This window comes from Aethalodelphis obliquidens, unplaced genomic scaffold, assembly GCF_003676395.1.
Source record: "Aethalodelphis obliquidens isolate GAN/ISIS:26980383/991018 unplaced genomic scaffold, ASM367639v1 scaffold42, whole genome shotgun sequence".
Classification (NCBI taxonomy): domain Eukaryota; kingdom Metazoa; phylum Chordata; class Mammalia; order Artiodactyla; family Delphinidae; genus Aethalodelphis; species Aethalodelphis obliquidens.
Genome location: NW_020837986.1, coordinates 9,662,216 through 9,689,988, shown reverse-complemented (window position 1 = coordinate 9,689,988; position 27,773 = coordinate 9,662,216). Strand labels below are relative to the sequence as shown.

The following is a 27,773-nucleotide window of genomic DNA, read 5'->3' as shown; positions in this document are numbered from 1 at the left end:
TCTCTCTGGGCTGGGTTTCTGAAGCTCTCCTCTACAGCTGAGTATGGTTGGAAGCTGGGACCGGGTGATAACGGGCCAGCTGTGACACTGTCACTCGGATAGAGATCGACTGAACCGAACCACGACTGAGCCTCTGTCTGTGGCTACTGGGCAGCCATGAACTTGACCCCAGCCTCAGAAACCATGACTGATTGAGACCGAAAAACCATGGCTGGTGGATGTGTTTCTGGAGCGGGATATAAAATGCATCGTTTGATGCAAGTTATTATCCACTGTTCAGAAGCTAAAACCGGTAACTAAAAGTAGCAAAAGGCAATATTTGATGGGGCGGAACCTGCAGAGGCGGACCGTTCCTCCCGCGACCGAGAGATCCGCCCGGCCCCTTTTCCCATTGCTCCAGTCCGGCGCCCGAGAGAGAGAACTTCCGGTGCGCTTCCGCGGTGCCTGAGCCTGAGGCAAGACCCAAGTCGGTGAGCGCGGCCTCCCGTCCTCTTTTAACTCCTCTGCTTTCTTTGTCTGTGTGGTCCAGCCACCCCTCTTCCCAGCTTGGGATCGCGGAGGGCCCTGCACTAGGGCACCTAGCGGGGACTGGGACATCCCCGTCTGTGGGCCGGTGGTGGGACCCACCTGTCTCTACAGGCCTTGCTCCCTGAGAAACCGTCACCAGATACACCGTCGCCAGGACTTCCTGGGGCACCCGCGGTAACTTGCTTTTTTTCGTAACTTTAGAACTTACGGGCCGGAGGCCGTGGCTCCGCCTGACGTGGTTCTGAGCTACTCTCTGTAACTTCGGCTAAGGTCTTTTCTCCGAACCGAGGCTTTGTTTCTTATCTACAAAATGGGTATCATGCTTTTATTAAACAAATGTTTACCAAGTGTCTAATATGTGCTAGAGATACAAAAGACCCACGTCTCCTGGAGATGACAGCCCTCTATTAACATTTGCAAAATTGCAGCTGTGATAAGTGACATGGAAAGATACGAGGCGCCGTGAGAGCGAATTACAGGAGAACTGACTTAGACCCGGTCAAAGAAGCTTTACTGAGGAGATGAATATTGAGCAGAGATCAGAAAAATGATTTGAGAAAGAGAGGAGGGAAGAGTTTTCTATCAGGGAAGCCTCCTGTTTGAGGGTCTGAAAGAGGTCAGTTTGGCTGCAACAGAGAGCGTGTGGGGGAAAGCATGGTATGACACAAGCTGGAGGAGTTGCCAGGGACCAGACCACGCAGACCTTCCTTGTAGGTCATGGTAGGAATTTAGTTTGCCAAGAGCCACGTGAGAAGCCTCTCAGAGGATATTAAATATGGGTGGTGACATGCTTAGATTAGTGCTTTGAGAAGGGCACTCCAGCTATTGGATGGAGAAGGGATTGAAGGGGCGATCACTCTCTGGGTGAGGGATATGGTAGTTTAGATTAAGGAGGTGGTAGAGAGAAGTGGGTGGATGTGACTTTGTGCCTCCCAAGGCATCTTCTTTGTGCCAGGCCATGTGCCAGCTGCTGAAGATATAGTGAGGAGAATTACAGTCTGGTGGAAATAGAAGGAAAGGAATGGCATTATCAAGGAGGGGCATACAGATGCCACCAGGGAAGATGGCTAATTGATGAGCAGTTATTCTAAATGCGATAGCTGTTCATCTAGCAAATATTTATTAAGTACCTTCTGAATTCAAGATTAGGAATAGGAAAATGATATAAATTATTCAGAGCAGTGGCTTTCAGACTTTTTTGATTGTGACCTACAGTAACAAATACATTTTATGTTGTGACCAAGAGTCCATTCAAACACACAAAGCTTCAGAAAACAGTACTTAGCTTTAATATTTATGATGTACTCTGATTTTTAAAAATTCTGTCCTTTTATTTTAAAAAATTAATGCTGGCTGAGATTCCCTAAAATGATCTCTTGACCCATTAACAGGTTGTGACTTGCAGTTTGGAAAAATAATGCTGATTTAGAGTGAGAGTCATTTGTGGTGGGTATTGGGTTAAGACAATAAAATATGTCCTTAACATTTTTGGAAAAGGGTTGCTCTTCCTTTCCTCATGGTTTTATTTTGTTTTGTTTGTTTAAATGAGTAAAAAGGATTAAACAGGCAGCTGGTCCTTCTGTTTGTGAAGTTTTGGGGCCTTGTTTGTATGTCTGGCTAGATTGGAAGTGCCTAGAGGGCAGTAACTGTCTTACTCTGTGAATGTTTCTGTTAGTGCCTGGCAAAGATCCTGGCACAGTGCAGGCATTCCAGGGTTATTTGTTGAATTGAATAGGTAGGTGTCTTGGGACTAAAGGGTTAGATAATTGTCCTGTTTAAATTAGTTCATGTTGGAACCATTCTTTTTTTTTTTAATTAATTAATTAATTAATTTGGCTGTGCCAGGTCTTTTTTTTATAACAACACCTTTTATTAATTAATTAATTAATTATTTTTTTTTTTTTTTTTGCTGTGTTGGGTCTTGGTTTCTGTGTGAGGGCTTTCTCTATTTGCGGCGAGCGGGGGCCACTCTTCATCGCGGTGCGCGGGCCTCTCACTATCGCGGCCTCTCTTGTTACAGAGCACAAGCTCCAGACGCGCAGGCTCAGTAGTTGTGGCTCACGGGCCTAGTTGCTCCACGGCATGTGGGATCCTCCCAGACCAGGGCCCGAACCCGTGTCCCCTGCATTAGCAGGCGGATTCTCAACCACTGCGCCACCAGGGAAGCCCTGGAACCATTCTTATAAATACAGAGGCAGTGTGTGTCTGCTTACAGAAGTTTTATCAGTGTGTTCTCATGGGTAGTTCAGAGGTAGACAAAATAAATGTTCTGTGGTCTTTCTCTTCGGATCCAAGGCCAGCTGTGCTTCCTGGATCCCTTCTGGGTGAGCAGTCCAGAGCTGCTACTGACTGTGAACCCTTTGGGAAGTCGTTTCACTCTCTGGACTTCAGGTTTTTTATAAGTAAGAGAAGAAGGGTGTGGTTGTGGTTGAAAAGCTCTTTCACTGCCCAAACCTTTTGTGAATTTTAGATACTGAGCACCCACTTTCCACCTTTGGTCCATTTCTGGGCCTTCCCTGAGGCTTATAGGAAACTGAGTGGGTGCTTCTCAACTCTTCTGGGGACTCTCCAGCAATAGGTTTTAGACAGAGTTAGAGTTTAAGACAGTTTAGGCAGAGTTATAGTTAGAATGGACCAGCCAAGCTTTCTCTGCCTTCATCCTCTGTTGTGAGAAGGAGATCTGAGAGTAGATCCTGAGTGAACAGTGGAAAGAACACTGGCCTGGAGGGCAGGGTACCCAGGTTCTAACTGGGTCCTCTGTGACCTTGAACATGTCACTTTTCTTTAACTGATGTCTTTCCAGCTGTGAAGTGAGTGTTCTTGCTCATTAAACCAAAACACAAAACCCCTCTTCTCTTTGAGTCTTATTTTCTTCATCTGTAAAACAATGCAGGGTTGTGGTGAAAATTAAGGGAGATAATTATGTCAGGGGTCTAGTTCAATATCTAGCACATAGAGAATGCTCAGCAAATGAAGCATGCTTCCCCAGGTTCTGATTAACTCTGATATATTTCTTTTTCAGCTGTTCTGGAAAACTAGAAAAGTTTTCTTTTTGGTCACTCACCACTGGTCCCATGGCTGCCATGCAGATGGATCCTGAGCTTGCCAAGCACCTCTTCTTTGAAGGGGCCACTGTGGTCATCCTGAATATGCCCGAGGGGACAGAGTTTGGCATTGACTACAACTCCTGGGAGGTGGGGCCCAAGTTCCGGGGTGTGAAGATGATCCCTCCAGGCATCCACTTCCTCCACTACAGCTCTGTGGACAAGGCCAATCCCAGGGAGGTGGGCCCCCGTATGGGCTTCTTCCTTAGCCTACAGCAGCGGGGGCTGACGGTCCTGCGCTGGGATGCAGTCCAGGAAGAGGTAGACCTGTCCCCAGCCCCAGAGGCTGTGGTGGAGGCCATGAGGGCCAACCTCCAGGAGCTGGACCAGTTCCTGGGACCTTACCCATATGCCACACTCAAGAAGTGGATCTCACTAACCAACTTCATCAGCGAGGCCACAGTGGAGAAGCTCCAGCCCGAGAGTCGGCAGATCTGTGCCTTCTCAGATGTGCTGCCTGTGCTCTCCATGAAGTACACCAAGGACCGGGTGGAGCAGAATCTACCCCGCTGCGGCACTGAGTGCAAAAGCTACCAGGAAGGCCTGGCCCGGCTGCCCGAGATGAAGCCCAGACCCGGCACAGAGATCCGGTTCTCCGAGCTGCCCACACAGATGTTCCCGGCAGGTGCCACGCCGGCCGAGATAACCAGGCACAGCATGGACCTGAGCTATGCTCTGGAGACCGTGCTCAGCAAGCAGTTCCCCCAAAGTCCCCAGGACGTGCTAGGTGAGGAGGAATGAGGCTTTGAGAGTGGGCCAGGGGAGGTGTATATAGTAGGAGGGCTTGAGAACAAGGAGTACATCTTGGGTTATCTAGTCCAGTGGTTCCTAAACCTGGCTAGGAGGCGGTCTTGCCCAGAATGCTTGTTAAAGATACAGATCCCCAGGTCTTACCGCTGGAGGCTGATTCAAGAGATCTGGATTGGGGCCCCAGCAATTTATCTCTCTGTCTACCTAACAGACAAGCACTGTAGGTGAACCTGATGCAGACAGTCCTGTGTTTGTGTACTGATGGTGTGGCCCAGCCTCCCTGCCACCGCGTCTTACAGATTGAGGTCCATAGAGGGAAAGGATTTGGCTGCTAAGTGGTGTAGTCGAAGTGAGACCAAAGCCTAGGGCTCCTGGTTCCCAGGCCCAGCCGTGTTCCTGGGGGCCTCCCACCTCCCCGCTCAGTTTGCTCCTGACTCTCTGAAGGCTTCATCCAGAACAGTGATTTTCTTTTTCTTTTTTTTTTAAAGGTCCAATTCTTTTTCTTTAAATTTTTAAGATTTTATTTTAAAAAAATTTTGGCTGCATCATGTCTTAGTTGTGGCACGTGGACTCTTTCATTGTGGTGTGTGGGCTTCTCTCTAGCTGTGGCACGCAGGCTGCAGAGTGTGTGGGCTCAGTAGTTGTGGTGCACGGGCTCTCCTCTAGTTGTGGGGCACGGCCTCCAGAGCACGTGGGCTAAGTAGTTGTGGCGCATGGGCTCAGTTGCCCCATGGCATGTGGGATCTTAGTTCCCCAACCAGGGATCGAACCCACGTGCCCTGCATTGGAAGGCGGATTCTTAACCACTGGACCACCAGGGAAGTCCCAGTGATTTTCTTTTAATTGTCATAGTTTTTATTGTTGTTTTTCCCCCTTATTACAAAAAAATAACATATATTCATCCTAGAAGAAAAACAAAAATAAAATTCCAAATCCCACCACCTAGAAATAACCATTGTTTTGCACTTTGTTGTACTTATTTTCCATCTTTTAGGTATATATTTATATGTATTTCTCAGTTTAATATATTTTTGTGTTTCCTTTTAGTCTTTTTTTATTCAATTATGTGTTTTTGTATATATAATATTTTTACAAAAACAAGACTACAGTATATTATTCTGTAATTTGCTTTAATGTAAACATTTTTCCATGTCACTGAAATGGTCACTTCTCTTTAGTGGCTACTTATGTTCCATAGTAATTGAACCAACCCCTGTTGATGGATCTTTAAGATGTCACTATTTTCCCTATTATAAGTGGCGTCTAATGAATGTCCTTGTGTGCCCTTCTGCATACATTTCGGGGTGAAATTGTTGGATCAGTGTGTGCATGTTGCCAGGAGAAGGTCATGCATCCTTGCCAGCTGGTGAGGCTGTTGCCCATCACCTTTGACATGGCATTTGATATGGCAGTTTAGCAAAGGTCTCTTCCAACTGGATAGTTGAAAAATGACATCTTGTTTCAATTTATATTTCTCCGATTACTAGTGACAGCAAACAGTTGTCACATGTTTAATAGTTGTTAATATTTTTTCTTGTATAAGTTGTCCAATATTTACATCTTTTTCTATTGGAAGATCAGTGAGAATTTTGAATATAGGGCCTTTTACATAATAGGCTTAGCTGATAAAAAGGGACATTTTGTGGGGTGTATCTATTTTCATTTAATAAGTAACACTTGAAATTCTGGCTTAAAAATAAACAGAAAAAAAAATGAACAGAAATCCTGTTTTCTACCTCTTAAACATTTCAGTTCTTCAAAGTAATCTTGTGAAAAGGTCTGTTTCAGGGATTACTGTATCTTCATGACAGTCCTTTGAAATTATTTCTGATCTCATAATTTAATTTTAGACTGAGCCAGAAATGTATGAATTTAAACAAATGCCCTAAATTCAGAGAATAAGCTCGTATTTTCACAAACTAACGAGGTAAAGCCAACTGAAGAAGCAAATCATTAACCTCTAGAAAAGGTTAAATTTTCTAACCTATAGAAAGTTTAACTATATTTTGAAAATATTGATCAAATGTTCAAAATATCTAGACTAGGTAGCTATCCACACAAATCAAACTTTGTTCCACAAGCCTAGGAACAGAGAACTAGTTTTTCCAGGTCTCTAGAGGTGACAGATCAGACACCATGCATTTAAAGAGGTATTAGTGTTGAGTACATCTGTTCTTTTTATGGCCCACACGTAGATATACCACAGAAGCCCTCCTTAAATTTGAAGCCAGAGAGAGCGTCTCTGATCAGCAACAGTTTATCTTGGCAACTAGAGACCCAGCTGCTTGCCCAAGGACAATGGCTTCTGGATTACCAGGTCTCTGTTTGAGACAGGGATCTGGTGGGAATGTGGGAATAATAACTAAGATTTCTTGAGTGATACTTTGTGCCAGGCATTATGCTAAATGCATTATGTATACTATATTGATTCATTTAATCTTCACTACAACCCTCAAATAAGGAAATTGAAGCATAAACAGATTAAGTAACGTGCCCAAAGTCACACAGCTGCTAAGTGGTTGGAGCTGAGATTTGAACCTATGCATTTTGGCTCCAGAGCCCATGCTCTTAACCACAGGCTGCTTATAGATATCAAATCACAGAGCCCTGTGATTAAACAAAGAAAAATAATTTGGCTGGCAGGCTAACCCTGGAACAAGTACTCATGAATTTTCTTGTTCAGGGAGGCTCTAGGACTGTTCCCACCCAATAGAAATCTGTTTTAGGGCTTCCCTGGTGGCGTAGTGGTTAAGAATCTGCCTGCCAATGCAGGGGACATGGGTTCAAGCCCTGGTCCGGGAAAATCCCACATGCCACGGAGCAACTAAGCCCGCGAGCCACAACTACTGAAGCCACACTACTGAAGCCCATGTGCCTAGAGCTGGTGCTCTGCAACAGGAGAAGCCACCACAATGAGAAGCCCACGCACCGCAACTAGAGAAAAGCCCGCGCACAGCAACGAAGACCCAATGCAGCCCAAAATAAATGAATAAAGTAAATAAATTTTAAAAAGAAATCTGTTTTATCTTTCCATTGTTCAGTAGCTAAGCATTAGATGTGTGACCTTGGGCAATTTGCTTGACCTCATCTATGAAATGAGGCAAATACCACCTTCCCTGATCACCTTGCGGAGTTGGGCTGAGGATTATGTGGTGTAATGCAGCATTTCCCTGACCCTGAAGCAGACCGTGTGCATCAGAAGCACCCGGGAAGCTTGTTAGAGCTACAGATACTGAGGCCCCATCATCTGTCCTCAACCAGGATCTCTGGTGGTGAGGCTTGGGCAGCTTTATTTTTAACAAGTTCTCTTAGTATTTCAGATGGGCAGCCAGTTTGGGGATCCACTTGGCATAATATCCATGGACACATTTGTAAACTTGTTAAATGCTAGGCAGATACTATGTGTGCCTCTTCTCTTGCACTCAGATATCACAGAAATCCAAAACCAGTTTGGTTTCTCATGGCTTGAGTTTATAGCAGTTCAGCAAACTTTTACTGAGCAGCTGCTAGGTGCAAAACCCTGTGCCGGGCTCTGGAAGAGTGACAAGGATAGAAAGCCACTTATTGCTGAGACCCAGTGGAACTGGCGGCTTAGTAGTGTCAGCCAGTACTCCTGTCCCTCAGGATCATTTCTCCTCTCTGCACCTTTCAGGTGAACTCCAGTTTGCCTTTGTATGCTTCCTGCTGGGGAACGTGTACGAGGCATTCGAGCACTGGAAGCAGCTCCTGAACCTTCTGTGCCGGTCAGAAGAGGCCATGGTGAAGCACCACACCCTTTATGTCAACCTCATCTCCATCCTGTACCACCAGCTTGGCGAGATCCCCGCCGACTTCTTTGTGGACATTGTCTCCCAGGACAACTTCCTCACCAGCACCTTACAGGTGAGCAGGCTTTTGGCTGACACCCAAGTGGGTCAGAATTAAGGCCAGGGTGTGTGAAAGTACCCTTGGAGGCTTACCTTTTTTTTTTGCTGTTCTTTCCTGAGCCAAGTTGTCTTCATTTCAGTTTCCTAATAGTAGGCTGTTCCCTGGTTCTCTCTCTCCTACTTGATTATAAGCTCCTTAATTCCAGAGACGCTCTCTCCTTCTCTCCGCCTCACCCCGCAAGGTGCCTAGCACTGGGGTACTTGGAATTTGAGTCAGCCCCACCCCTTGAGCAACTCGGCTCAAAACAGTTTTTATTTCTGCCTCCCTGTAGCTGTAAGTTGCTGCAAACCAGTAGGACAGAGTTTTGAAGCTAGTTATTCCCAGGGAAACATCTGCAGCTCCTTAGATCTCATTTAGGCATTAAAGTAACTTTGATTTCCTGTTCAAACAAAATGTGCCAGTTTCTTCAGAGATTCTCTGACAGAAAAAGTGAAATTTGCTTTTAACTCAGCAATTAAATTTTCATTATGAGTGATAATTAGGGAAGAAGCTTCAAACAACTTACAATCTCCATCCTGTGCTATTTCCTCCCTTTGCAAACAGATTAGCTTCCTTTATGTTCTTGGGACAGCCTCTGTCACTCACATTGTGTAACTTTCTCAAGTATAGAAGAGGCAGAAGCTGCAGGCTGTCAGTTTCCATACTTTCTGTTTCATGACTTTTTTTTCACTGTGTGTGAGACCCCCACAGGCCTGCTCCTTAAAAGGTGGCTATTCACTAACCTCTCACTCCCACCCATGGTAAGGGAAGGAATGAACAGTCATTAAATGCCTGTGGCATTTAATAGGCACCATGCTTATCTCTTTATATGGGTTCCCTCATTTAATCTCTCTGGAGCACGTGAGACAGGGAGGATTATTCCCATTTTACAAATGAGAACACTGAGACTCAAAAAGATTAAATCATTAATATAAGGTCACACAGCTGGTAGGTGGCAGAGTCAGGATTTGTACCCAGGCCTGAGTCTTGGTTTAAGGCCTATGCTTATGCCCCTACATACCGAATACAGTGTAGATCCCCCCCCCACCGAAAAGAGTCTTGATTGACATTAGTGGACATACCTATCAGGGGCCTGTTTCTCAGAGATACAGAATACTTTTCTAAAACCAGCATTCTGTTGGAAGAGTCCCTGTGATCAGGCAGCTGACATAAACCTCTGAAGTTGAAGGACTTGTGTGGACCATGGGGATGAGTCAGTCAGGCTGATGGTTTGAGCCTGGTGTATTCCACTTCATGGGAGTTATAAAACTGCCCTTTTATTGGTTCTTGATATCACAGAGAAATTAAATCCCTTTAGCCTTCCTCTGCAGGGGAAATCGCCCCAGTTACTGGGTCATGGGTTGCAGAGCAGTAGGAGGCAGCAGCCTGCTAACTGGCCTCTGGCAGCGGGAATATGTGCTGCCCTTGTGATATGCCCTAGTGCTGTCGTGCAAACATAGGAGGGCCGCAGTGTGTCGTTGGCTGTCCAACCATTGTCAGCATGACCAGCAGCTGAGCTCTCATTGCTGAGGCTTTGTTGCCAGCAATGATTTACAAAGCAGAAAGGGCCCAGCTGGATTGCTCGATGTCCAGGTAGGGTGTGCAAAGCTGATGATTAGAAGAATTTTGTCTTTGGACTTTTCACCAAGAAAATTTGATGTCATTATTTGGAAAAATCCAGGACATGTGCCTTAAAAAAAATATATCAACACCTGTTTTTTGTTTTTTGTTTTTTAAAGCACATTCTCTGCATTCAAAGACCTTATTCTTTTTTTGTTTTTTTTTAATTAATTTATTTATTTTTGCTGTGTTGGGTCTTCGTTTCTGTGCGAGGGCTTTCTCTAGTTGTGGCAAGTGGGGGCTACTCTTCATCGTGGTGCGCTGGCCTCTCACTATCGCGGCCTCTCTTGTTGGGGAGCACAGGCTCCAGATGCGCAGGCTTAATACTTGTGGCTCACAGGCTTAGTTGCTCCGTGGCATGTGGGATCCTCCCAGGCCAGGGCTCGGACCCGTGTCCCCTGCATTAGCAGGCAGATTCTCAGCCACTGCGCTACCAGGGAAGCCCCCTCAACACCTGTTTTTTAAGCATCCTTTCTTTATATACAACGTTCTTCTCAGAGTGTTGAGGAATATGTATATGAGTTAGCCTGTTTCTTAGAGGTACAGAGCACTTTTCTAAAACCAGCATACTGTTGGAAGAGTCCATGTGATCAGGCAGCTGACATAAAACTCTGAAAGTTGAAGGACTTGTGCAGAAGCATCTCTTCATTGATTTAGCAGGCGTTTGCTGTGCACCTGTTGTATACAAGGCCCTGTTCTAGGATGGGAAATGTAGCTCTGGGCAAGACAGACAGAGTCCCTGACTTGGAGTTTAGATTTTGGTGGGAAAGTAAACAAATGAATTAACCAGATAACTCCAGGTAGCCCTAAGTGTTTTAGAAGGCAGTACCATTTTCCTAACCTGGGCCTTTTGCTCTCATCTAGACTGCATCAGAGTTTATCAACTTCCATGTTTACCCCCATCAGTCCATCTGTCTCCCACACTGCCACCAAAATGCACCTCTGATTCTATTTCTCTGTGGTCCTCGTTGCCTAAAAAGTTAAAAGCCCAAACCTAGGTGATAATACCCATTCTGATCGGGCTCCTAATCTGTTCTCCAGCTTTTCCTTCCTTTCCCTATTTTCCACCATCAACTCCAGCAGCAGTGGTCTCCTTGCAAGTTGCCAGACATGCCATGCTGTTCCATGCCTTCCACTTTTTTTTTGAATTGTAAAGAATACGTAACATGAGATTTACCCTCTTAATTTTTTAAGTGTACAGTACAGTACTGTTAACTGTAAGCAGAGAGGATCTCTAGAACTTTTTCATCTGGCACGACTGAAACTTTGTACCCATGTTTCACGTCTTCTTAACTGAACCTGATTTTCCCTCCGCCTGTACTTGTTGATCCTACAGGATGCCCTCTAGGCATCCCTCTCTGTGGTGCCATCCCTGATATCTCCCTCCTTTCCATACTATTAGCCTACTTTGTACGTGTCACTATTATATTGCACAGGCTGTGCTTGTGAAATGTATATATTGTCTGCCTGACTTCCCCACTGAGCCATGGGCTTTTACCAGAAGCCTATTTTTTGTTCATCTGGTTATATTCAACACCTACTTGAGGCCTAGCACTGATCTCTCTTTGTGTTATTGGGTGTTTTTAGTGCATAATTCCTGTGGCAGTGTGAACAGATGACCCTGCTATGACAGGTGTAAACAGTGAAGTCTGGTCAAAGGGCATTAGGAGCACCAGAGAGGGGTTGCTTGGTTCATTCAGGCTGGAGTTGAGATTTGAGGAGACAGAGAGTCAGGAATGGCGTTTTTGTGAAGGGGGGCATTTGATCATGAGCTTGAAGGATGACACAGATTTCAATGGGCAAAATGCGGAAAGGGTATTTCAAAACTTTTCTCTTGTTTGATGGCAAGTTTCACTGATGCCATCTTGGCAGTGAGATCCTGTCACCCTACACACAGGCACTCACTCCGGGTGTTTGTGAGTGAATGAATCAGCCCATAAAAGCCTTCCTTAGCCAGCCGCCTGCTCTCCCCGCAGGTCATCAAGTAAGTGGAACTGGCTTTCTTACTTCAGAGTTTAAATGGCTGCTACACCTGGAGAGGGACTGGTGTTTGTGTGTGAGCTCTTAAAGACAGCCACATTAGCTTGTGTAAAATCAGCGACATAATGCCCTCTGCCAGTAGAGGCCCCTTTGAATAGATGCCACTGATTTTTACAAATCCCATGGATTAGCTTGAATAAAAATTGTTTGTTTTATAAAAATAGATACAGTTTTTTCTTTTATTTGAAGCAACTTGAGTCATCATAATTTGTTTAAAACCAATGAAAGGATAATCTGAATTTAATAGTATGTTATAAAGTGAATTATGTACAAAATAAGAATTCTTATTACTGATTGCATAGCATTTAGGCATATAGTCATGTAACCTGGTTTTTTTTAATACTTTTAGTCGCAATAGACCACTAAATAGGCTCTCCAGCTTCATTTCTTGCCAGTATTCGAAATACGAGTGTTCCACCTTTAACTCTCGAGGGAAAACACTAGCTCTGACAATGATGTCTGTAGTACCGGCATACCTTGGAGATATTGCGGGTTCGGTGCTGGGCTACCACAATAAAGTGAATATCACCAAAAGTGAGTCACATGAATTTTTTGGTTTCCCAGTGCATATAAAAGTCATGTTTACTCTATACATAGTCTATTAAGTGTGCAGTAGCATTATGTCTTAAAAGAAAATACCTTAGTGAAGCACTTTATTGCTAAAAAATGCTAACCGTCATCTGCGCCCTCAGTGAGTCGTAATCTTTTTTTTTTTTAACATCTTTATTGGAGTATCATTTCCTTACAATGGTGTGTTAGTTTCTGCTTTATAACAAAGTGAATCAGCTATACATATATATATATCCCCATATCTCCTCCCTCTTGCATCTCCCTCCCACCCTCCCTATCCCACCCCTCTAGGTGGTCACAAAGCACCAAGCTGATCTCCCTGTGCTATGTGGCTGCTTCCCACTAGCTATCTATGTTACATTTGGTAGTGTATATATGTCCATGCCACTCTCTCACTTCGTCCCAGCTTACCCTTCCCCCTCCCCGTGTCCTCAAGTCCATTCTCTATGTCTGCATCTTTATTCCTTTCCTGCCCCAAGGTTCTTCAGAACCTTTTTTTTTTTTTTTTTTAAGATTCCATATATATGTGTAGGCATACGGTATTTGCTTTTCTCTTTCTGACTTACTTCACTCTGTATGACAGACTCTGGGTCCATCCACCTCACTACAAATAACTCAATTTCGTTCCTTTTTATGGCTGAGTAGTATTCCATTGTGTATATGTGCCACATCTTCTTTATCCATTCATCTGTGGATGGACACTTAGGTTGCTTGCATGTCCTAGCTATTGTAAGTAGAGCTGCAATGAACATTGTGGTACGTGACTCTTTTTGATTTATGGTTTTCTCAGGGTATATACCCAGTAGTGGGATTTAGTTTTTTAAGGAACCTCCATACTGTTCTCCACAGTGGCTGTATCAATTTACATTCCCACCAACAGTGCAAGAGGGTTCCCTTTTCTCCACACCCTCTCCAGCATTTATTGTTTGTAGATTTTTTGATGATGGCCATTCTCACTGGTGTGAGGTGATACCTCATTGTAGTTTTTTTTTTTTTTTTTTTTTAACATCTTTATTGGGGTATAATTGCTTTACAATGGTGTGTTAGTTTCTGCTTTATAACAAAGTGAATCAGTCATACATAAACATATGTTCCCATATGTCTTCCCTGTTGCGTCTCCCTCCCTCCCACCCTCCCCATCCCACCCCTCCAGGCTGTCACAAAGCACCGAGCCAATATCCCTGTGCCATGCGGCTGCTTCCCACTAGCTATCTACCTTACTGCGTTTGTTAGTGTGTATATGCCCATGACTCTCTCTCGCCCTGTCACAGCTCACCCTTCCCCCTCCCCATAACCTCAAGTCCGTTCTCTAAGAGGTCTGCGTCTTTATTCCTGCTTTACCCCTAGGTTCTTCATGACATTTTTTTCTTAAATTCCATATATATGTGTTAGCATACGGTATTTGTCTTTTTCTTTCTGACTTACTTCACTCTGTATGACAGACTCTAGGTCTATCCACCTCATTACAAATAGCTCAATTTCGTTTCTTTTTATGGCTGAGTAATATTCCATTGTATATATGTGCCACATCTTCTTTATCCATTCATCCGATGACGGGCACTTAGGTTGTTTCTATCTCCGGGCTATTGTAAATAGAGCTGCAATGAACATTTTGGTACATGACTCTTTTTGAATTATGGTTTTCTCAGGGTATATGCCCAGTAGTGGGATTGCTGGGTCATATGGTAGTTGTATTTGTAGTTTTTTAAGGAACCTCCATACTGTTCTCCATAGTGGCTGAACCAATTCACATTCCCACCAGCAGTGCAAGAGTGTTCCCTTTTCTCCACACCCTCTCCAGCATTTATTGTTTGTAGATTTTTTGATGATGGCCATTCTGACTGGTGTGAGATGATATCTCATTGTAGTTTTGATTTGCATTTCTCTAATGATTAGTGATGTTGAGCATCCTTTCATGTGTTTGTTGGCAATCTGTATATCTTCTTTGGAGAAATGTCTATTTAGGTCTTCTGCCCATTTTTGGATTGGGTTGTTTGTTTTTTTGATATTGAGCTGCATGAGCTGCTTGTAAATTTTGGAGATTAATCCTTTGTCAGTTGCTTCATTTGCGAATATTTTCTCCCATTCTGAGGGTTGTCTTTTCGTCTTGTGTATGGTTTCCTTTGCTGTGCAAAAGCTTTTAAGTTTCATTAGGTCCCATTTGTTTATTTTTGTTTTTATTTCCATTTCTCTACAAGGTGGGTCAAAAAGGATTTTGCTGTTATTTATGTCATAGAGTGTTCTGCCTATGTTTTCCTCTAAGAGTTAGATAGTGTCTGGTTTTACATTTAGGTCTTTAATCCAGTTTGAGTTTATTTTTGTGTATGGTGTTAGGGAGTGTTCTAATTTCATTCTTTTTTTTTAGAAATGGCTTTTATTTATTTATTTTTGGCTGTGTTGGGTCTTCGTTTCTGTGCGAGGGCTTTCTCTAGTTGTCGCAAGCAGGGGCCACTCTTCATCGCGGTGTGCAGACCTCTCACTATCGCGGCCTCTCTTGTTGCGGAGCACAGGCTCCAGACGTGCAGGCTCAGTAGTTGTGGCTCACAGGCTTAGTTGCTTCGCAGCATGTGGGATCTTCCCGGACCAGGGCTCGAACCTGTGTCCCCTGCATTGGCAGGCAGACTCTCAACCACTGCGCCACCAGGGGAGCCCTCTAATTTCATTCTTTTACATGTAGCTGTCCAGTTTTCCCAGCACCACTTATTGAAGAGGCTGTCTTTTCTCCATTATATATTCTTGCCTCCTTCATCAAAAATAAGGTGACCATAGGTGCTTGGGTTTATCTCTGGGCTTTCTATCCTGTTCCATTGATCTGTATTTCTGTTTTTGTGCCAGTACCATACTGTCTTGATTACTGTAGCTTTGTAGTATCCTCCGAAGTCCGGGAGCCTGGTTCCTCCAGCTCTGTTTTTCTTTCTCAAGATTGCTTTGGCTGTTCGGGGTCTTTTGTGTTTCCATACAAATTGTGAAATTTTTTTTTCTAGTTCTGTGAAAAATGCCATTGGTAGTTTGATAGGGATTGCATTGAGTCTTTGGGTAGTATAGTCTTTTTCACAATGTTGATTCTTCCAATCCAAGAACATGGTCTATGTCTCCATCTGTTTGTATCATCTTTAATTTCTTTCATCAGTGTCTTATAGTTTTCTGCATACAGGTCTTTTGTCTCCTTAGGTAGGTTTATTCCTAGGTATAGTCGTAATGTTTTTGGTTTGAAATATTTTGAGAATTACCAGAATATGACACAGACACAAAGTGAGCAAATGCTGTTGGGAAAATGGTGCTGATAGACTTGCTCAATGCAGGGTTGCCACAGACCTTCATTTTGTAAAAAATGCAATACCTGAGAAGTGCAATAAAACAGCATATGCCTGTGTTTTTGTCATAACACGAGCTCTGATAAATTTCACCTGCCTACTCCTGCACCTCCTGCCATCAACTATCACTTCTGCACACTTACTGTGCCTTATTTCATTTAGCCCTCACAACAATGCTAGAAGTTAAGTATATAATCCCATTTTATAGATGAGAAGACAGGAACAGGGAGGTCACATAATTTTGCCTGAGTTTGTCAGAGCTAGTGGATGGCAAGGCTGAACTTTGATTCTAAAGCCCACTGTGGTGGGCTCCCATATATGATTAGAGCCCCAGATGAAACATCCCAGATTCTTTAAACTGACCTCAGAAAACATGATTCTGCTGCTTTTCGCCTTCTTGGTAATTGTTGTGAAGTGATAGTCTTGCTTTTAACACCACTTACTTCTTCTGCAAGTGGAAATAAAATGTACTGCCTCTGGCTAGTTTCATTCTAAGTTGAATAATCATGTGGGAATTGAAAAAATTAGGAAATTTCATCTTTTTGGTCTAGCCACAAAATAGGATAAGCAGTGACTCAGCTATCTACCGTGGTATTTTGAATTTCTCAAGGTGACCCGACTGAACTCAATTTATTTAACTGGGGTTTAAAAGAAAGCTTTCACATTTCTGACTAAAGTACAATTTTACAATATATGGACTTAATGGTAAAAGTATTAATACCTTTTTTTTTTAATTTGAAGAAAAATACCCAATGGGTGTGCTTTTAGTTCTAAAGTGCAGATGTTTGTGAAATGTTATTATCCTTTTTCAAAAGTATTTTTAAAATATCCAGGATTAATATTCCCATATTAAGATGATTCATTTCTGAGTGATTTTAAGAAGTTTACTTGTTTCACTTAAGTAAATAAAATAACCATATCATTACTAAATTTATATAAGAAGGCATACAATTAATCTAAAAACAAGAGAATCAAAGTAAATTGTTGTTTGGAAACCAGATACTGTCTAAACATCTCTTCTGAATTGTGAATTTTTAAAATCACAAGTTTGTAAACTATAGGGACAAAAATAGATCAATGGATGCCAGGGGCTAGGGTTAAGGGGAGGATATGGGCCTTTAAACTCATAGACTGGATACCAAAAGAAAAAGCTATAAACAGATACCTATCTTGATTACATCATATAGTGGTTGCATGGGTGTATACATTTATCAAAACGAATTGAACACTTAAAATGGATGAATTTAATTGTATGTAAATTATGCATCAATAAAGTTGGTTTTTTAAAACGGGCAACCTAGGCTGTGACCTGGGTCGTGGAGGCCTCCAGAAGGGACAGTTCCAGAAGCACCTAGTCTCCAAGCCCCTTGGTTCCCCATAGGACACGGCTGAAAATATCAAGGATGTATTACATCTGTGTCAAGACGAAAAGAAGGTTTTGGTAGGGAAGAAGGATTTCGATTTGACTACTGGGACTGGATCTTGCTTGACATTTATCACTTGCTCAGCATTTATCACCATCCTTATCTGTACAATGGGAATAGTAATTTCCTATCCTACCTCCCAGTTTGTAGTAAAGATTAGACTGACAAGTTCTTTAAAAAGGACATAGTGCTTTTCAAATTAAAAGCCTTATTTTTCAGACTGAAGCCGTCAGTTATACCTGCCTCTAGTTGATGTTACCCCCATGGCGACGTTGGAGAGGTGGGTGGGAAGGATGAATGACGAGTATGCACCCAGCCTGTTCCAGTCTCTCACTGCTGGCCATCCCTACATCTCATTCATATCCATTCAGTGAGCATCCTGTGGGCCCCAACTCTATGCCAGGCCCTGGGCGATCTGCTGTGTGGGTCACATTGATAATTAGGAAGTGACCCCTACTCTGAAGGGGCACAGATCACTGTGATGCAAGCAGAGTGTGAGAAATGCCATAAGGGATGCTCAGGCGCAGTCCTGGGGGAACAGAGGTTGGAGCAGTTCCTTTCAGCTTGGGCTTTCATAAGAGAACTGTCACAAGGAGATGGCTTGTGAGCCGGTGGCATTCAGGGGCCTGGTAAATAAGCCACGTCCTCCCCAGGACGAGTCCCTTATTCTGTCCAGCACCATCATGTAATTATCGAGCAGTCATTTGGTACAGGCACTGTGCAAAAGGGACCCAGAAATAGATTTTCGTAGAACGTATGATCTTCTTCGTTCTTTTGTTCATTAAACATCCAATGGGTCCTTTTTATATGGCAGACTCTGTGCCAGGGGAGTGGGATGCAGGTAGGAAAAGGAGTCTCTGCTTTGGGGTTGCTCCTTGTCTCTTGGGAGAGCTCAATGGTAAATGGACGGTTACTGACTGAGAGTGAGGCTATGTCCCAAGTAACCCTGGGCACCGGGGGAGCACAGAGGAGCACCTGTTCTGTCTTTGGTCTGGGAAGACATCCCAAAGGAGGTGGCATCTGAACTGAGCTTGGGTCACTAGTAGAAATTAGTAGGTGAAGGAGGAGAAAGCAGGGGTGGAGAAGCGTGTTATAAGCAGAGGGAAAAGCCTGTGTGAGTAGAGGCACAGAAGAGGCAATGGAGCATGTTTGGGCAGCTGCTCAATGTGGCAGGAGAGGAAGGGCTGTGTAGAGAGTAGTACAATTTACCATGTAAGGAGGGAGAACAGGAAGAGGCTTTTGCTAATTCAGCCAGCAGGCCCCCGCCCCCAGGACCTCTGGGGGCAGACCCATGGGTGCACAGGGCCTCCAGCACTAATGCTGTTTGAAACAAGGCTTCTCTGCTTCCCATACCAGGCCCCTCCCCAGGGTTCAGCCAGCCTCACGTTCAGCGCTCCAGAGCAAGCTCCATTAGCTGCCTATGGACAAGCCACCGGCTTCCCCACTGCCCTCTCACCAGTGAGCTCACACAGCCCCTCTAATTAGTTATTGATCTGGTATTTTGTTGTAGCTGTGCTTCCTGCTCCTGTATTTAGTCGATTCCCAAGTAATGAAACTAAATTCTGTAACCCCCCACCTTCTGCTTCTGAGCCTCCCCTCCCCGTCACTTCAGTCCCTGCTACCACCCCAACAAAGTGTCTCCAAGCAAAGACCACTGACCATGAGCCTCACTCCTGCTAACAGAAAGACAGTGGAGAGGCGGTTAGGAGGCGTGTTGTCCCTGGAAGCAGCTACAGAGTACACCTGTTACCTTTGTCAGGTCAAGGCCCTGGAGCCCAGATTCCTTCCTTGGTGGCCTGCGGGCCAGCTGTGACACGAAGGTGATGTGGATCAGATTGCTGCTTTCACCCTCATGCTGCTGTGTCTGGGGTGGTCTTGCAGGGAGCCAACGGGTAGTCTGGGAAAAACTGCTCCTTCCTTTCTGGTAATTTTGACCCAGCCATTTAACTCCCCTCAGCCTCCATTTCCATAAAATAGGCATCCTAGTGTGTCTTCCCAGGGCCTTGTGAGGATCCATTGGACTACTCTATGAAACTTCTTTGAGAACAATAACATAGTGTGAGAAGGAGTAATGGGTTTGCTGTCATTCTTAGAGAAGCGGTTGAGATCCGGGACAATCTGGAATGGAGTTTCAGAGGTAGGGAAAATTACTCTGTTTGCCCCTGCCCATGTTTATATTAGATGAAACTGAATTTAAAAGAACATCATAACAAGGGATTAATATCCAGAATATATAAAGAACTTCGATGACTCAACAACACAAATAAAAAAACCTGATCCAAAAAGGGCTTCCCTGGTGGCGCAGTGGTTGAGAGTCCGCCTGCCGATGCAGGGGACACGGGTTCGTGCCCCGGTCTGGAAAGATCCCACATGCCACGGAGCGGCTGGGCCCGTGAGCCATGGCCGCTGAGCCTGCGCGTCCGGAGCCTGTGCTCCGCAACGGGAGAGGCCACAACAGTGAGAGGCCCGCATACCGCAAAAAAAAAAAAAAAAAAGGGCAAAGGACTAGAATAGACTTTTCTCCAAGGAAGATATACACATGGCCAATAAATACATGAAAAGATATTCAGCATCACTAATCCTTAGGGAAATGCAAATCAAAACCACAATGAGACACCACACCCATTTGGGTAGCTATTGTAAACAAACAAACAAAAACAAAATAACAGATACTGAAGAGATTGTAGAGAAATTGGAACCCTCGTTCATTGCTGATGGGAATGTAGAATGACACAGCCACTGTGGAAAACAGTATGGTGGTTCCTCAAAACATTAAACAGAATTACCTTATGATCCAGAAACTCCACTTCTGGGTATATACCCCAAAGAATTGAAAGCAATGAGTCTGTAAGAGATATTTTTATATCCGTGTTCATAGCAGCATTATTTATAATAGCCAAAAGGTAGAAACAACCCAAATGGCCATTGACAGATGAGTGGGGAAAAAACGTGGTATCTACATACAGTGGCATATCATTCAGCCTTAGAAAGGAAGGAAATTCTGGCACTCCCTACATGAGTGAACCTTGAGGACATTATGTTAAGTGAAATAAGTCAGGCACAAAAGGACAAATATTGTATGATTTCACTTATATGAGGTACCTAGAGTAGTCAGATTCATAGAGAGAAAGTAGAATGGTGGTTACCAGGGGCTGGAAGCAGGGAATGGGGAGTTAATGGGTGTCGTTTCAGTTGGGCAAGATGAAAAAGTTCTGGAGATGGTTGGTGGTGATGGTTGTGTAATAATGTAAATATACTTAATGCCACTGGACTATACTCTTAACATGGTGAATATTATGTGTATTTAGTACGGTCGTTTAAATTATAATTTTTTTAATGTTTAAAATGGTAGATTTTGTGTTATGTATATATTACCACAATTTAAAAAAAACAAAGCTTTTAAGGGGAATAGAAACCTCAGATTGGCAGCCTGGGGCCCATTTAGATTAGAGCAGCAATTCACCCTCACTGGGTTAGGGCCTGGGATTTTATGGGATCCAGGGGCTTATAAGCACCCCCATGCCTTTCTTAGTACCAGCTGGTGTAGCTACTGCCTCTTTTTCTAAGTTACTGTCCAGGTGCCCAGTAGATCTCCCCGGAGAGCAGGGCCAGGGTGATGGCCCCGCTGGCCTTACTCTCAGTGGGGCATCTCTGCCCAAGATAGTAATTTTCCATTCTGGCCCTGCCCGAGCTTCTCAGCTGGGCTTGGACCTTCTTTCTTGGTTTGGGGGGAGCACAGTAGGTGTCCTTAGCCTGTGCCAGCAGCGGCTGATCCACCCACCCTGGAGAGCTGAACACCACGAGGCAATTTCCACAGCTTTCTCAGCCCCTCTGTGTTCTCAGGAGTGACTTATCCTCTGTTCTCTGTAGGTTTTCTTTTCATCCGCCTGCAGCGTTGCCGTGGATGCCACCCTGAGGCAGAAAGCTGAAAAGTTCCAAGCTCACCTAACCAAGAAGTTTCAGTGGGACTTTGAGGCGGAGCCTGAGGACTGTGCCCCGGTGGTGGTGGTTCTTCCCGAGGGCGTGGGGACTGGCTAAGTGGAAAAGCTCTCAGCCAGAGGAGGCCCCTTCCCCACGGCTGCGGTCCTGGCTCCTCCATTCACCTGTCCTACTGGGACTTACTGGGGCAGCAGCCCTGCCAGGTTCTACAAAGATGGAGCCAGAATTCCCTCCTTCACCAATAAATAAGTTCCTTCAGTGCCAGCGAGGCTGTACCCCATCTAGAAGGCGCATTTGTGGGTTCGCCGTCAGCCTGGCCTCGGTGCTATAACCTAACTGAATTCCAGATGAGCTCTTGGGAGAGACCTGCCTCAGCAGCAGCCTGCTTCCTCCCAGAAGAGAAGAAGTTGAGCCAAAAGCCCAGGAGAACCGATTGTTTATTCCGTAGAACGGTTAGAAACCCTGGAGTGCCCAGGAGTCTGAGATGTCAGTTGGTGACTTTTTAAAAGTTAATCAGAGGGTAATAGGGAGATGAGCCAGGATTTCTGCCTGCCCCTTGTTGGATGGGAATACGTCACAGAAAACATGGGTGTGTGACCACCCTGGAGCCCCAGGTTGGGGAGGGCATAACAGAAGACAGTTGGGTTGAATCTGACGAGTGGTCAGCTTTTGCTTTAAGTCCCTTTCTCCTGTCCAGAGGTCCCAGTGGATAATCTTTCAAGATCATTGCAGCCCCTGACCTCAGAGGCGTTGCTAGTGCCACACCCCTCCCATCTGCTCCGTTCTGAGGCCTCAGACCCAGAAGTGGGCCTTGGTGACCCTTTGTATGGCCCCATTCCTCACCAGAGCCAGCACGAGTGTTTCTGATGACCTGGAGATTCAACGACAAAGAGAAAGGTTCTTGCTTTATACAGGCTTCTTTGGCCCTGTTGAAGTTCTGTGCCTTTATTCAGAGCTCCAGAGATGACCTGGTCAGCCTGGGTCCGCCCCCGCATCCTGCTGTGGGGCTGTCAGCCACAGGAGTGATGGTGCTCCGGTTTCCTGGGAGTCCTGAGGGCCCGCGCATCATACACACAGGCCCTGCCACCCTGACCTCACAATGTTGTACTGTGATCAGAGTCCCTATGCTGCTCTCTCCCAAGGCTGCGGCTCACACTAGGTTTCTGAATAAGAATCCCCTCCGGTTAAGACTTTCGGTTCCACTTGTCTCCTTGGAATTGTTTTTCCAAGAGCATAACGTACATTAAAGTCTTGGAGTTGAGACTAAATCCCCTTGTGTGAGTCTCATAGTTCATCTGCCCAGTTCCCACCGCAGCCAGGCACTGTCCTTAGATGCACATGTCCTCCCTACCGGGCACCAGGAGACCCTGCCCAACCTCTGCAGGCTCTGGAGGAGGCAAGTGACCAGCGATGTCTCCTGTCACCAGCGGGGCTTCTGAGATGGGCACACCTGCAGGAATGATTGAGGCCCTGTATCTATATAGCAACCAGAAGGTTCACCTTGTGTGAATTTGCTGTTCTTTTTCTCCCCAAAGCCCAATCATCAGAACTACTGGGGAGCTTGTTAAAATTGCAGATTCCAAAGGAATAAAGCCCTGATCCATGCCGCAGCATAGACAAACCTTGGAAACACTGTGCAGAGTGAAAGAAGTTGGACACAAAGACCACATGTTGTACGATTGCATTCTTATGAATCGTCCAGAGTTGACAAATCCTTAGAGACAGAGGGATTAGTGGTTACCAGGGGATGGGAGAGTGGGGAAGGGGGAGTGACTGCTAATGGGTACTGGGTTTCTTTTTGGGGTGATGACAAGGTTCTGGAAGTAGGTAGTGGTGGTGGTTGGCCAACCTTATGAGTATCATAAAAACCCATACAAGTGTATGCTTTAAAATGGTGAATTTTATGGTGTGTAAATTATATCTCAATAATTTTTAAAAGTTCAGACTCCCAAGTCCCACCATACAGGAACTCGGAGGCAGTGAATCTGGGTGCAGCCTGGGTTCTGAGGCACACTCAGTTTCGAGTTACTACCTAGAAGTAACAGCATTGCAATTTAGTACCTAGAGCTCCATTGGGACAATTTGTCTCCCACTGGCCTTGACAGGGCAGCACCTGGAAGTTGGATCATGTGACCTGTTCTCTAAGCTTGTTGGTCTTATGTCTACACAGACACATACACCCCCCAACCGCTCCCACTCACACAAATGGGTTAAAGAAAAGCAGCTACAATGTATAAGTGCTCTGTTCTGTTAGTTCACTTAATCCTCACAACAGTATGTGGTGAGTGCTATTATTATCCCCATTTTACTGATAGGAAAATGGGCTCAGAGAGCTTCCGTCTTTTGCTAGGGTCCCACAGCTTGTAAGGATTGAGCTCAAGAGTCAAACCAAGCCCATTGGTGTCCAGGGTCCGCACTCAGTACTGCATTCACTACTGTGGTTTACTCCTTCCCTACCCTTGCATGTCCAGGACAGCCTTGCTTTCTTCCTGCTTCCCCGGATCTAGCCTTGGCCTTGTTGACAGCCAGCTGTGTGACCGTGGGCAAGCCACTTAGGTTCTCCGGGCTTCAGTGTATTTTTGTATAAAGTAAGAGAGTTTGCTTGGACTGAAGATTTCTGGTAAAGATACTCCAGGCTCCTTCAGGCTCCCTCCACTTAAAAATGGAACCTTGTGTTTTAAATGTTTTCAAAGGGAAGCTACATTTACATGAGATAATATGGCTGGGCTGACAAAAAAAAAACAATAGGTCTCTTGTTGGGGGCTAGAGTGACATAGATGCTGTGTCTTCTCCTTCTCCCAGCTGGCAGTCCTCTGTGTCTTTGATGAATAAAAAATGTGAAAACAAATTAATTATTACTTAATACTTGCAGTATTTTTGGAAAGCAGAAACCTTGAAAACTGAGAACCAGTGGCGTTGCTGATCTCTAAGCTCCCTTCCAGTTCTAACACATCTAAAAGTGAAGCTATTGGCAAGAGCTGGCCTGATTTTAAAATCCCCTCAAATGCAGGCCTCCTGGGGTCTGGCTCTTGTTTGCGAGGCTGCTTTATCCTATTAACAGAATCAGCAGAGGTAGCGACTTTCCAACCCCTTCTGCTGTCCCCGTGACAAACCCTCGCTGCTCATAGCCCCGGTCCGTCTAATTTCTTACCACTTGAGCAGTGGAGGAGTTCCCGCCGCTGATTGCCTCTTACCATCGGTAATTATTTTCCCAAAGTCATCCCTTTATAAATATTATTGAATATTCTCAGGGTGCTCTGACATGTTGGTTTCTCCAACTAATCAGACTTTGGCTTGACCAAGATGCCATCCCCTGCTGAAACGGGGGCTGGCAATGCAGAGGATGCCGTGGCAAAGCCATTGCTGAGTCACGTCCGCCAGACTTAAAGCAGGACAGAGTTGGGCAGCTCACCTGAGCCACCTGCTAATACTGGGGGCTGCGTGGTCCTGTGATTCTGCAGAGCCACCCCCGCTGACCACGGCACTGCCTAACCTTGGAGTTCACCACATCTGGCCCAGGCAGTCTTTGTTGTCAGTAGGCCCTTCTAGACCCTTCTCCTCAGCATCCAACGTCTGTCTCCGAGGTGGTTCATTCTCCCCACAAACCCTGGGCTCCTGCTCTGGACTGGCCTCCCTGCTGAGATGGGGTTGAGAGCCAAGGTAACATCAGCTGCTCCCTGCTGGGGGGTGGGGGAGGAGTGTGTCCAGCCCTCCCCCACCTGCTAGGCCTTCTGTCCTGTGTCCTCAGTCTGGTGCTCACCTGTGTAGACTCAACAGATTTCTCTGGAAAACAGGGATCCTCAGGGTTCTCAGGCTGTCAGTTAAAATGCTCGGTGGGAGGAAGGTGGGAGAAGTCGGTGGCTTCCCAGTCCAACGTCAGACGCCTGTTCGAAAGGAACTCCACAGGGGTCTCCTCCTTGGATCTCTGTCTTGCTTCTTCCCTCCGCACAATTTCTCCATTTTCCCTCTGTCCGCCTCCAGACGTTCTTACCTGGCTCAAGTCTGGACTCTACACCGCTAAGGGTATGCCGGCAGATGGAGTTTCATCTTGAGGAGAGGGAGCCATCCCATGAGAAGCAGAGAAAAATGTGGGACCTACACCAAAGAGCAGAGAAGCTGGGAGAGCTGTCTTGAAGGAGGAGGTCTCTGCATCCTTTAGAAGGGAGAGCTGGGACCCGTGGAAGAAACTGCAGGGGGCAGAGCTTGGCTTCATTCCTTCTCTACCCAACTAATACTCTCTGAGCTCCTGCCCCTGGGAGCTTACATTCCAGTGGGGCGAGGGACAGGCAATAAGTGTAATAAACAGACTGAAGAGTATGTTAGTTGTGAGAAATGCTCTGGAAAAAAATAGAGCAGGATAAGGGAAGTTGGGAGTCCTGGCAGGGTAAGGGGACATGTTGCAATTTAAATGGGGTGACGCTTGAGCAAGGATTTGAAGGGGGTGAGCAAGGGAGCCATGTGGTTATCTGAGGGAAGTGTTCCAGGCAAAATGAAGTGAGTGCAAAGGCCCTGGGGCAGGAGCATGTCTGATGTGTTGGAGGAGCACCAGGGGGTCAGCATGGTGTGAGTGGAGTGATCAGGAAGAGAATGGAAGGAGAGAACATCTCGGAGGGTACAGAGCAATCAGATTGTCCAGGGCTTAGGGACTGTTGTAAGAATGTTGCATTTTAGTCAGTGAAATGGGATCCATTAGAGGGTTTTAAGCAGAAGAGTGGCTTTTGTTTTAACAGGGTCACCAGCTGTCCTATTGGACATAGACTGCAGGGGGCTGGGTAGAAGCAGGGAGACGAGTAAGAAGGCTAGTGCAGTGGAGGTGAGGGATGACGCTGGCTCAATCAGAGTGATATCAGGTATGCACGCTGGGGCTATTCATGACTCAGATCAGGGATGGACTGGATGTCTTCCAAGGGCCCTTCTAGCCTGATAACCTCGCCTCTGAAGTCTCAGAATCTGGGCAGAATACTGACTCGTGGGGTCCTCCCACCCCCACCCTACAAGTCCCCTGTCTACTGTGCCATCAGGGATCTGCCAGCCCTGCCTGTTCCCAGATGTCCATGGTACCTTAGGGCAGGTGAGGCAATGGTGAAGGGCTGGGGAGGAACTCACAGGAGTTCTGGGCTGTCGGGGTGGAGGCAGGGAACTCGACGGCTCTGTTGAGAAGCCGTAAATGAGTCAGGGCCGCGACAGGCTCTGGTCACACTGCCAGCGAGTGCTGAGGAGGGTCACACTTGCTGTTCGGGGGTTCTCGTGACTCACAGAGTTGAGGGCGGTTGGTACTAATTTGTCTTGGTCAAGAAGCGTTCACACACCCATTTCCACCAGGGAATGTCCATGGACTTCGAGGTGACTAACGTGAGCCGGCATGGAGGGGGGAGGTGCTCCCTCTTCTCTGCTGGGAACGTGCTGGATCCTTTATTCACGTTATTCAGGCAGAGCCGTAGGTCTTCAAGGAAGGTCTTATCATTCCTCATCGTACAGACAAGGAAACAAGGCTCAGAGAGGTGAGGCACAGGCTCACGAGTCTCAGAGCCAGAATCCCAGCCTGTCTGAGTCCGGCACGGCCCTGCCACCACACAGCTCTCCTTAATAAGAACGGTTACATAATCTGTGATAATTACCAGTGGATCCAAGGCTGCCAGCCTGATAACTGACAGTGTCAGCCACTTGCAAGGGTGGTGGGCAGGCCCCACTGGCCTCTTGGTTCATGACAGCTTGCTAATGTTTCCACCCAGACTCTTAGTGTCCGGAGCTGGCCTTGGGTACAATGGACTGACTGGCTCAGGCGAGGTGGCACCTGGGTGTGGTAGGAGGGGGAGCTGCATCTGGTCCAGAAGGAGTCTGCTTCTAGACTCTGTGGACCACTGGGGACCCCAAGGGGCTGCTCCGTCTGGGGCGCACCTGAGTAGAGGCCTCTCCCACCCTGTCCTGCCAGAGTTGCTGTTGAATTTGCAAAAGGTCTTTGCTTTACTGCCATATGTGAGGCCTCTGAGGGGCTGATTTAATGCCCAGACATCCTCCGTAGATCAATAAGCTGTTTTGTTCCGAGTCTAGGAGCCCAAAGGTAGAGAACAGGATGTAGGGGATGGAGGGGGCGTCTCTTCGTCTCGATTTTTGAATGAAGAAGGCTACGCCATTGTTCATTTCCCTTTTGGAAATTGTCTATTTATGGCCTCTGCCCATTTTTCTTTTGCATCTTCTTTTTTTTTAATATACATTTGTCTTATATCTTAATATTAGAAATATTTCCCCCAATTTGCCTTTTAATTTTATGATGTTTTGAAATGTATACTTTACTTTTTTATGTCAAATATGCCAAGCTTGTTCTTTTTGATTTGATCTTTTTCCCACTGCTTTAATGCTGAAAAGTCTATTCCCATATCAAGATGAAATTTATACTAACCTATACTTTGTTCTAGTATTTCTCAGTGTTACGGTTTTTTATTGTATTTTGCCAGAGTCAAAACCATGTTTCCTCGGCCCCACTTAATCCATCCCCACTCCTACCTTTCACACCTCACATCCGTTCTCGATTTTTCCTCTCCAGATTTTAAGTCCTAACTACCGCCTCATGCCTCTGT

The 27,773-nt window shown here is 45.6% G+C and overlaps 1 protein-coding gene across 2 annotated transcripts; it reads left to right on the top strand.

The window, feature by feature from the left end:
• Positions 1-372: 372 nt before the first annotated feature.
• Positions 373-23,926, top strand: AAR2 (AAR2 splicing factor). Of its 2 annotated transcripts, none has more exons than XM_027078394.1 (4): positions 373-470; positions 3,551-4,359; positions 8,035-8,264; positions 21,127-23,926. In XM_027078394.1, the coding sequence occupies exons 2-4, from the start codon at positions 3,603-3,605 to the stop codon at positions 21,292-21,294; spliced, it is 1,155 nt and encodes a 384-aa protein (XP_026934195.1). In that variant the 5' UTR covers positions 373-470; positions 3,551-3,602; the 3' UTR covers positions 21,295-23,926. The 2 variants fall into 2 exon arrangements, with proteins under 2 accessions (XP_026934195.1, XP_026934194.1); XM_027078393.1 differs by lacking the exon at positions 373-470 and adding an exon at positions 477-702.
• The last annotated feature ends 3,847 nt before the right edge of the window (positions 23,927-27,773 follow it).

Bases quoted from the DNA above. Each gene is read 5' to 3' on its own strand.
- AAR2 (XM_027078394.1), top strand. From the start codon at position 3,603: ATGGCTGCCATGCAGATGGATCCTGAGCTTGCCAAGCACCTCTTCTTT. The intron at 4,360-8,034 runs GTGAGGAGGAAT...TGCACCTTTCAG, and splicing joins AAGTCCCCAGGACGTGCTAG to GTGAACTCCAGTTTGCCTTT. The intron at 8,265-21,126 runs GTGAGCAGGCTT...TGTTCTCTGTAG, and splicing joins TCCTCACCAGCACCTTACAG to GTTTTCTTTTCATCCGCCTG.